At 33.2% G+C, this 12,062-nt stretch overlaps 1 protein-coding gene across 9 annotated transcripts in view; it reads right to left on the bottom strand.

Moving 5' to 3' along the window:
* Positions 1 to 12,062, bottom strand: part of LOC126869633 (rho guanine nucleotide exchange factor 17) — a 69,353-nt gene that overhangs the window by 16,130 nt on the left and 41,161 nt on the right. For all 9 annotated transcript variants that reach the window (XR_007690955.1, XM_050626448.1, XM_050626450.1 and 6 more), the window contains exons 9-10: positions 6,452 to 6,529; positions 334 to 411 (exon numbers count right to left, since the gene is read on the bottom strand). Coding sequence is in view for 8 of the 9 variants with exons in the window: in XM_050626448.1 (XP_050482405.1) it covers positions 334 to 411; positions 6,452 to 6,529 (156 nt within the window). In the remaining variant the exon portion in view is untranslated. The remainder of the gene's footprint in view (positions 1 to 333; positions 412 to 6,451; positions 6,530 to 12,062) is intronic.

The following is a 12,062-nucleotide window of genomic DNA, read 5'->3' as shown; positions in this document are numbered from 1 at the left end:
CGGATGATCGGATATGATCGAATATGGTCGGACGTGCGAATACTGCGTTACCAATTTTTATCATAATATTTTCGCACAGGATTACTGTTCTATAAACATCTTCAAATATTCAAATTCTGGTGCGTTATATAATTAGCTCAACATCTATTTATTATGATATTATATTTAAATAATTATGAAATCTATGAATAAATTTCTCGATTTGATATTCAGCATGGGATTCCAAAATTTATCTTTGTGAATTAAATCCAAATGATTTGCTTTAATTATGACTTTAGAAAACATCGTATTTATTCTTTAGTATAAACTTTAAACTGTAAATTAGTAATTTACCTGATAGAAGATTTCGTCCACCGTCGCTGCGTCCACCAAACCTGCATTTTCGGGGCTCTTTAATGGTTGTAGATATTTCTAAAACAAAATCAAATTTTAATTAATTTTATGTACAATATAATAATTATCTGTTTCTTGACTAAAAATTCTGAAACATATTTATTCGATAAAATATTTAAGCACGCAGTTTTATATTGATTTCGATTGAAGTTCCAGTCTCCTTTTCTTTCTCTTTTTGGCCAATATTCATTAACATAGCAGAATTGCAATTCCAATAATGAGGTGACAGACGTAAGTCAATCGAATCAAACATAACCCATAATGTGACATTTCAGCAATCAAGTGGGACAAAGTAATTATATCAAAGAAATACCATATTGTAATATTAAGGGACTATTATAAAAAAATATTATATGATCTTTTTTATTTCATACGAGACAATTAACTATATAATAATAACAGTTCCATCCGTTTGCATCCAAAAATCGATTTCTATTCAATAGATCGAAACGAACTTTCATAGACTTACGCAACGTGTGGCAGTAAAATGGAAACTTTTATTTTGAACGTGAATAAATAACGGGCACCGTTTGTTGGGTTACATCAAGACGCATCGAATCATGGAACAGCCTGGACCCAGAACAAAAAGAAGCAGAAGAATCGATCGGGAAGCTCGAACGATGTGATGAATTGGATCTAAGGTGCTCCGCGGATGTTTAACTTTCGGAGAGTGGATAGCTGTGTTGAGGATATTTTTAGCGACTCGTATGCTAATGGCTCTCGGGATTAGGCTGGATGAAAAGGTTTAATGGATTTTAATGTAATATACGACGTGTTGGGAAAGTGTCGAGTATGCTCCTTCGATAGATCTTCGGTGGAAAAGTTTTAATTTCGAGGTTTAAGTGCGTATAAGTAACGAAATGTCTGTAATATGCTATGAATCATAAAGTTAAATAAATCTGTGCTCCTGTTTTGAAAAGATCGTTCGTTTCAATGTTAATATATTGGTTTATCGCACAAAAAATATTAAGAAAAAACTAAGTAAAAAAAAGAAATTATTACACATCTATAATTATATGTTTGATCACAAAATTCTATATTACTTAAAGCAGTTACAGGCAATTTTCGTAATAAAGAGAGTAGACTTTTAATAAAAAATTAATTGCCAATGAGATTTGGTGCGGCTTTATACAGAATTTATCGAGGATATTATATTGAAAAGTTATGTATTAATTCCATTATATTAAAAGTAATGGAATTTATTAAAATGTCACAAGTTGAAGTTCCCAAATAACGGATTTAATTACGATGAAAATTATGCTGATTATTGTTAGTGTTGAGCACTGATATTATACGTTGTACTGTTCTTAATTACCATGTTGATATGTAGCACCGGAACTTCCAGACCGAAAAGAGGATTGTGGAACAGGGATATCAACGAACGGCGACGCGAGGTGACGGTGACGTCGTGGTTAACTTAGCCAGCTACAAACTAGGAGACCCGGGATTTCCAAGTTCTCGTACCGTAGTCTCTATTTTTCACTATTCATACAGATATTATACATGCAAAAGGCGAATATCACGTGATTTCGGCTATTCTTGCGCGTTCATTGTGGCATCATCTGTTGCGCGTCTTAAAGATCGTTGTGTTAAACAGTTTAATGCTTTTATTGCATTTTTCGTTTCATTGTCTAGGAGCCCGGAAGTCTTAATGTTTTTACTGTCATTTCTAATATCAACAATATACTGATTTCGCTGTTCATCAGTTAACAAATCGTACAGATGTTCTTGATAAAGTACTATGCGGAAAACTGTAAGTAAGTAACACGTTACTCTGGTGTTCAGTTGATCTTTCTTAGTGAAACCAATGCAGAAGATTCTAAGGAGATAGCCATCAGTGGTTTTCACATCGACGTTAGCTTCGATCAAGGTTTGCCATTTTTTAACCATGAACCTCAATTTATCTGTGATAGCTATCTGTGGTTAGATCCATGCCATGGAAGTTGGTCAACAGTTGTAATAGTATGGCCATCGTTTTTAACGCGAGAATCCTAGATAGGCATATCTAGGTTGAAATAAGAAATTTCTATACAAAAGGAGGAAACATGATACGAGAAAAGATGTGATCTTGAAAAGAATCTCAAAGACGTAGAGAAATATAAATTAAAATTTCTCTAACTCATCGAGTAAATCTCATATTGATAATAGGACATTTTCATCGTAAGCTTGACGCAGGGGGATGAATTAGCATTAATTCTCATCACGATGGAAACACACTTACAATGTAAGCCCGGTTTATTTGTGCTTTCCTGATGGATACCTTTCTATTATTTTTCTAAGACGAAGCGCAACATGAAAAATCGTTGGTAGCCAGCCCCAAGGCCATTGCTAAATAATCGTTCAGCTCGAACAACAATCATCGTGGACCGTACTGTTTATAAAATATGACAATCAAACGTTTCATGATATACGCGGACGGGTGTTGCGGAATTCGAATTCTTCTGGTAAATTTGTCGAAAAAATCTTGCGATGGAAATCGTCTTCTATGCGTTACGTGGGTGTTTTCATTTTTAATCAAAAAATTAATTGTTAGTGAAATACCCAAAATTATATGTGACGAGTCTTCCGAGAAGAATCTCTTTTCGAAAAAACGTAAAAAAAGATTCGAAAATGTTTGCTAAACAGCATTGTTATTGACATCGATTAGATGGTTCGTAACAATCGTGTGTTTTTATTCGGAAAAGAAAAAGAAAAGAACAAAACAGTGAGATTTAGCGTTGATGATGAATTATTTGCTTTTGAAAAAAGACACATGTATCTTTTAACTTTGATCATGTTTAAGTAGAGTTTAGGTCATGTCTAAAGAAAACATAGTTTTGTAGTCGTTATTTAATAAATAAAAAATTCAAAACTATAGCATTGAAACGAAAGCTTTCATTTATTTTTCATTTATCGAACTAACGAAAGTGCACATGAGTGTACAGTGTACAACCCCGCACACGTTCCATCGTCAATTTCATTTTGTAACACGTGGATGATCGGTTATTACAATTTTCTGGTTACGATTGACCGCTTGTGTATGAAAAGGTAGAATTTAATAATCCTAGTGAAGGTAAATTTCATCCCCTCGCGATAAACTGGATCGCGAAATATAAATAAACTGTTAGAAACCAAACGTTGTTTCAATTATTCGTCGCGATATTAACATTCGAATCGATGGCCACGTTCGATAGAACGAAATCGTATTTTTATCGTTTCTATGTTCGATAATGATATTCGACAGCGTTGATCCATCGAATTCTTTACGAGCAACTATCTGGATCCGTAAATGTCTAGACACAGTAACGTTTGCAGATTTGCGTATGCGATTCGAAAATAGGCGCACATTAAGACAGGCTGAGCGACTAACACGATTCATCGATATGCAAATTGAATTAATATATTGGTTCGGTATGAGTCATTGATTATTTGTACTTCTAACAATGGATATTGAGTATAAATCTGCAGGCGATAATATTAAAACCAATATTTTTGTCATGTTCTTAAACGTAATTATTAAAAAGATAGTATATATATAACAATAAAAAGGACATTTAATGAACGATAAGCTTTTAAGATTCTTTAATATCTAAAAATTATTAATTTAAAATTAAACCGCACCATCGCTTCTTTAAAACATTCCAAAAAATATTTTCAAAGAATAAGAGCAAAACAAGATATGAAAAAAAAAAGAAATAAGGAAGAAATATTATCAAGACTGTGTAACCAATATTTGCGCAATATTTTACGTTTCAAAAATAAACTGATATAATATCATGAAATACGGAACAACACACATCTGTCGACAACTACGATCCTTCGCATCGCTTCGATCCATCCCTTATTTATTCAATCAACGTAGAACTGGCAGCGTAGAACCAATACAGGAGAACAGATTGAATATTCCCGCAATTCTCCATTTTCCATCACTATATTCGTCTAAAATATGCGGAGCTTCTGAGAAGCGTTCTGGTTGCATGGGTATAGCGATCGTAAAAGAGTTGCCGCAACTGACATATCGATACGCGCAAATAAATCTAGAAATCACGTTTGCCACCATCGAGGATCGGTTATTAAATACAGAACACGCGCTACGACGCAGGGCCGCGAAGGTTACGGACCATTTACGCCTAGCGTTGTTTATGAGAAATGCTCGTCCTTCTGTGATCCTATCGTGTCACAAATAGACTGCGCTGTAATTACGAATGACTAATTGCAAGCATTATTTATCGATTCGGCAGCCTTTGAATTCGAATACTAGAACGAAACTCGAAACACTCGCAGCTTCTTTAAATGTCAAGCGACGAGGAAACGATGGACGATCTTCTCCCGCACTCGAGTTTCCTGAAATGGCGCGAAGTTTCCTTTGCTCGGAGCAATGAAACGGAAAAATTTGGATCCTCGGCTGTGCAGAGAGAAAAGAATTATGAAATTGTAACGAGAATTGTTTCTTTTTGTGTAAATATGGGGTAACGAGAGGAAATATCGTTTTCGTGGAAATTTAATAAAACGAAACGTTGTTCGCAATCTCTTTTTTCCTTCCAACTTTTACCTTTAACCTTTCCGACGAAACTGATGCCATTTTCGATAAAATGCAAGTAAAGAATTGCTGCGTTAGGGGAACTAATTAGTCTTTTGTTAGCACAGGTAAAGCTCTTGGTAATTTTCTATCTATCATACTTACGTATCAATGTTACTTGATATTTACTTTTACATTATTTATCTGTAAACTGCGATTATTTATAAGTTCACGGAAAATTTTAAAACGTAACGATGCACAGTGTACAAATAATATACAAAGATACAGAAAAGTGCTTATTTAGTAAGCAAAAGAAATTTCTACTTAAATTTTATTCCTTCAGTTATATTTGTGGGGATATGAGTTTACATATATGCTTTTAACTTTTTAAAAGTAAAAAAACGAAAAGCGTTGCAATGTAGGAACTTGGTGAGTTTGTCATTTTGAGAATTTGTCAGGAAGCGCTATTAATTCGGATGGCACATTTAATGGAAACAACAAGCCGGAGATGCGAGGCTGCATAACTTAACGAGAAGCTTTTCACGAAGTAGATCAGTCGAGTGGAATCCTTGCTCGAATGAAGCAAATAAACGGGCAACGAGTTTGTTTACGAGAAACAAGGTCGCGGATCCGATGTTCGAAGAACTTTCGGAAAGCACATCTCCCAGTCGACGTGCATACCGATGTTCCTTGCCGGAAGAGAAAACAAGACGGAAATCGAGACAAGGGTGATCTATGATTGTTTCGACATGCTGTTTTACATCCTTTGGTTGCGATATATAATGACCACTTTACGAGAAAAAAATTTCAAGAAACTATGTTGGATTAACACAGAAAATACGAGAAATTACATTTTTGGTCTTTCCCAGGAAAAAATTTTAATATTTATGATACTGACAATCAATTTTATTTTAACAAAATTCTCCTTGTTATTATATTATTTTATTGTATTTAAGGTCGCGTCAACCATTCTTTATGGTCACAAAATTCTCTTTCTATTTAGTCTTGGTATTAAACATAAATAAATATCATAAATATTTGAGAAATATTGTCTTCACAAATTATCACTGAATAAATAAGTTGCTATCAAAATCGAAATATAAACAAATCATAATTTATCATGCAGTTCCCACGTAGGTGATCTTCATTTTGAGCACTAGCCCTAATAATTTTAGTAACTGCATAAAAGTTAACATTTTCGTCATTTTCCCATGTGCTTTCATTTTTTATATTTCCTCACTATTCGAATATTTTGGCATAATGGCATATTGTCATTATGCTAGTAAATTGATATTTATTGGAAAAACATGATTTTGCACGTTATTATTAAATTCAAGTATTAAATATTTCCTTAAATAATGATTATGGTTTCCATCGCATTCACACGTAAATATTCCCACTATTGCATTTAGTGACAGAACGTAGGGGAAGATACATATGGAGTGGATAGAACTTCAACGAAAGCATAAATTCGAATGAAATTTCAAGAACATGCAGCGTTATATTACACAGTGAAATTGCATTGATTTGTAGGCTTTATTAAAATATTGATCTACTCACATTGACTAGTATCTGCAGTGCTTCCACGTACGATCGCTCCGTATCGTACAATTCCACGACTACGTGAGTTCTCGTATCCTGAAAAACAAAATTAATAACTACAATGTAATGAAATAACATTTTGTAAATATCAAGCTCATTAACGATTAAAAAGAATGACTAAGCAATTCTATGTACAAAAATATTAAAAGAATGATTATATATAGCCTAATAATATCTTTGTAAAGAAAGACAAAGGGAAACGTGTAAACATGCAAAGATTCGTACTCTATAAATCACCAGAATAATACAACAGTCATTTGGAATATAAATGTCTGATAAATCAATCAGGTCCGGGGAAACCTATTTAAAATTAAAATAAAAAGTAATGTTTCCAATAATGTTACAGATATTTTTATTTTCATGTTGGTTGGAATTCATTGGAATATCGGTTTTCTTAACTCGTAATCTTGTCAGAGAAATAATAACTGACGCAGTATCGATAACATTTACATTCGATTTAATCTAACAACAGATGTAGTTATAATTGTGTAAAGAATGTCTTGTTTATTCAGTAAACATTCGATAGTGGCAAGATCAAAGCAAATTAATAAGCGAACTTCGAACATAATTGTAACGATTATGTGACCACATCGTTAAAAACCATCTAGTCGTATATCAAGTATTACAATTATAATGTAGCTAAGAATAAAAGAACTAGACGTTAAATAAGCTTTAAAAGAAACACTTCCTTTCAAATAGTTAAAGAGAATCCTTTATATAGCTGACCTGAGTTTACATACTTATTACAATTTGTGGTATTTAGGTGTAAGCTGTATTCAATAGGAAATACATATATCGCGACGTTTCACCAGCATTGCATTTAGCTTCTTCAGAGGTCAATATCAGCGTGTCACTTGACCCCTGAAGAGGCTAACTGCATTGCTAGCGAAATGTCAGAATGTAATTCTCATTCGACACGACCTACATTCGAAAGATTCCAATGGTAACAAAAATCTAACGTGCCAGAAGGTATTCTCATTCATCACCGATTTTTGAATCTGATTTATTATTGTTGCAAACATTTGTGTAAAATTATAATGATACTTAAATAACGAATCTTAAACGGAATTTATAATAGATAAAATTATTGATGTAAGAATTCATGTAGATATTTTAAAAATCAAATTAAGAACCTTGACGATGACCAGTCTCCGATTAAATATTTATGAAACTGAAGTAATAACATTACTAGTCGAGCTTAGGCATTATTTAAATAAAATATTTGGAAAATAATTATTTTAATAATATATCATCTTATTTGATCAGACATTACTGTAAAATAATACTAAATAAATGATTACTTTGGAGGTAGAAAAGACAAGATAGGCTTAATATATGAAAAAAAACGCGTATTTTAACATTATTAATTATAAAATGATATAATAAATGATTTAAACATTCGAAAAGTACTCAGATTTAAGAAGAGATATTTTAAAAATTCTCCTAATTATTTTGATATTAATACAAATCAAATTCTTTCCGATTGTTCCATTGTTCTAGGATATCCTGAACAATCAACTGTTTCGAGAACAACAAATCCCGTTGTTTCGTGATAAAGATCGCACGTGCCCACGTATTGTACGAGCACGCGCGGACGCTCACGTGTTTACTGACATCGGCATGACACTGATTACGAGAAAAACTATTCTTGGTTGCATAACGCATAAGACGCAACAGATAATCTTATGGCTTGGGCTTAGACAATCGTGATCGACCATTATGACATAATCATGGTTCAAGTCTCGCCCAGGTGTTCGATCTTTTCCATCTTCGCAGTCGTTTTTAAATTAACATAGGAAGTTTTCAGGTATCCTTTTTAAGTATATTCTTATTATACCTCTATTATTTTACCTGCTATTATTTTAAATAACTATAAAAACTATAATAACTACAATAACTAGAAAAGAATAGCTCTTCATATTGAGGGCAAATAATTACACGTGAATTAAAGTGAAATCCCACAATGAATGAATATTTGATAACGTTCAACTACAATCGAATATCACAGCATGGTAGTTGTAATCTTAGTCCAATATTTGTAAGAAAAAATTTATTGAGAAACAATACAAACAAATTCTATTCTAAAATCTACAAAAAAGAAGTCATTTCTGTATGCTTAATATATTAAAACCGTATCATACAAAACTATGATCCTCATTAAACCCCAAATATATGATGAAAACGTCTCCATTCATAAGCTAATTACTTAATCTATTACTACATTCACTTAAGTTATTCTCTTAAATGCTTCTTTAAGAATTCCTCTGAAAACGAACTTCTATTCAGACAGATTACTCCTCACATCGTTCGATTTATATCTGGATGAAATAAAAAAAAAAATTCTTTTTCTTTTGCCTGCTGCGTTACAGATTATACAACTTCCTACGCATTTTCCACGAAACAATGGAGCGCAATTTCACGGACACAGGAAACGAGGCAGATGGAACGGAAAATACGCCGGTTTTTCGAGCCGTGCATTAATTAGTTTGCCTAGCAAAATTTCGTATTCGCGCGCTATAATCGATGCCAAATGGGCGGGAAAAAATATTGGTATCGGTCGAAACAACGCAATGAGCACGATGGTTACAATGCGTGTGCAATATGATCGGTTGTGTGTGCACATATAGGTGATTGGATTCATGTAAGCATGAAAAGGAAAGCTACCCACGCGGTCTGTGCTGACACGTTCGTTACTTTCGCTGTCCACCGACGGCTGGCTGATGAGTTTGCGATCAGCATTCATCGTCATCCTCTTCTACCGCCTTTGCTAGTCCCTTGATACGTTTTAAACTCCCTAATCGCGTATCAATCCGGCTCCCCACATTCGAGTCCCATGTCGATTGTTTACCAATCGTCTATCACACTTCGCAATCGTGAGTTTGTCTAATTCGCGAGATTTTCTCCGTCGATAGGTCTAATGATCTGGAGAGTCGATCAAAGACATGATCTATATATATATATATTATTCACTGGTTTTAGAAAATGTCCATTTGATATCGTTGACGTCTTTGATTAAGTTTCAGATAGATTGTTCGTTATCTAGAAAGCTAAAAGAAGGGATTTATTTTGAAATGTTCAGTAGAAGATAGTATGTAGATGGTAGAAGAAAAACATGAAAACTATATTTTTGTTGATTTTTTGATTGTAGTATCAGTTTATGATTAAATAGGAGAATTTTAAGATGACATAATTGAGTATGAAAGTAACTTGTCGATTATTAAACATAGCGGATAAGTTGACAGAGTTTTATGAAAACTAAAAGTACAATCAATAAGACTAACGAGTTTTATTTAAAAATTTTAAAAATATTTTAAAAATATTCAGAGGATCATTTTCAAAATTCAAAAAAGTTTAAAGTATTTAATCGTTGTTTTTTCATCCTGTACAATACAACTTTATTCTACATTAATACAACATTTTTCAATATAACTGAAAAAATGGAAGGATGCTAGATAAGACATTTCAGCAGTATATATCTCGTGATCTTGTTTGCCTACTGCACCCGTGTCCCACTAAAAATACCGCAAATCGTGTAAAAGTTATATCCAGTTACAGACACGAAAGAGTTATAATATAGGAAAAGATGACGACGGGAGAAAAGGAGGTTTTCTTCGATCAGAAGTTCCCCCTTATCAGCTACAAGCGTCGTTCGTTTTATGCTAACGCAGTTTTTATCTGAATAACATTTTCTTTACAACGTAACACCAGGAAATATTAATAGAAAGGATTAATCATTGGAAAGTTATAATAACTGTTGGAAGTGAGAATCGGCAACCGAATTTTAAGCGAAGAAAAATCGCAAAAAAATTGTATCAAAATAAAACGAAACAATTCCAATATCATGTTATGAAATTTAAAAAAGTAATATCTGTAAATAATAGTGTTCCAATATGGATATTTTATGATATTCGTATGATACGAAAATGATTAAATCTCGTGAACAAAAGTTTATTTCACGTCTGTTCGAGCATTTCGCTTATAAAGTGATTCAGCAGTGCCACTTTAAAAGCTCGGACCGTACGTCCGGCAAGTTTTGGCGTTTCCACGTAGAGCTTTCACACTTCGAGCAGGGATGATCATATGTCGAACACGTCGTGCATGCACCACCGTTCTTCCACGCCGCGTTATATTTAGCTAGCTGACTCAGGGCCCCCCTCGTGAGCTTGCAAGCTCCCCTTTCTGTCTTATTCGCTCTTTCACGCTTGTCCTTCTTTCCACCGAGAAACACGCCATTCCGTACGATTACCGAACCGATTACATTCGAGATTCGAGCGGTCCCTAAAATCTGATTTTCGTATCTTTGTTAATCGACAGGGCGAAGTTACAATTTTCGAGTTTGTTTTAAAAATTGTAGTTTATTCTTTTGTGGTACGATAAATATCAAAGATGAATGAATATCATAAATATCATATAAAACTTGTAATCAAAGTTACAAATTTAACTGTAACTAATTTTAAAACACTCGAGTAAAATAATTAATTAAGATAAAAATTGTATTTGAAGTGATTTTATGTGAACATATTGAAGGGTAAAGCTCTGTGAATATGACATTTTTATAATGCTAAATTATTACGATACTTCCAGCTATTATTTGATTTCACAATATTTTTAATTTACGTGTAATCAAAATTTCATGTTTATGTATGAATGTAAATAGAAAATTATAATTAGAATTAAGATTAAAACGAAAATGTAAACAATTTTCAATTGATTAAAATTATTCTCAGATTTTCTGATGACCATTGATTCCTCGACTGATCGTTAATTTTAATCACTTTTTAAACCACTCTGAAACCACTGCAAACTTCGTTATCGTTCCGTGTGACGAGTGAAAAGTGGAATTCTACCGGTATCCCTGATCAATAATTCAATAATATTTCCACGAACAGAAGCAAGACGGACGAATGGTTGGGAAAGTAGAACACTGATATTAGTTTAATGATAAGGGGTCCTTGGAAATCCTAGAACTGGAATGCGTTTTCACGTGAAATTAGATCCTAATAGAGAAACGTGACGTTGCGAGAACAGATTGACAAATGTCGATGCAAGGCTACGTCTATGGCCCTCGTATTCAGTACAACGCGCGTTTCTTCCTCGATGGAATTCGAGAATTCCAATACGGTATGTTTCTGTCGATACGTCTTATGATTCCCGTTATTATCGCAGCGGCAGAAGTCAATCTACGATCTACTATATCGATTAGATTAATGAGAACCCTAATATCTAATGCATTTCCTATTCTACATGTAAAAGATAGAAAGAGACAGTATTCGAAGGAATGAAATTTACTAAAATTTGATACTATTAATAGTGAATAAAAAAGAAAATAACAAAAGGCAAATTAATTGATTTAGAAAACTGCTATATATTTTTTTTACTGTATATTTGCTTTGTTCGTTGCATATTTTTCGAAGTCAGAATTTATATTATACATATAATTTTAATTTTAATTCAGAAGAACGGATGAAATTGTATAATATCAGAGACACAATTTTTATTTATTGCATACATCTCCTTCTACTCGTGTGACATTAAACGACAGCTCCACGGGAGAGCAGCTTAGAACTAA

The sequence above is a fragment of the Bombus huntii genome, chromosome 9 (genome assembly GCF_024542735.1).
Source record: "Bombus huntii isolate Logan2020A chromosome 9, iyBomHunt1.1, whole genome shotgun sequence".
NCBI classification, from domain to species: domain Eukaryota; kingdom Metazoa; phylum Arthropoda; class Insecta; order Hymenoptera; family Apidae; genus Bombus; species Bombus huntii.
This window is presented reverse-complemented; position numbering and strand designations above follow the sequence as displayed.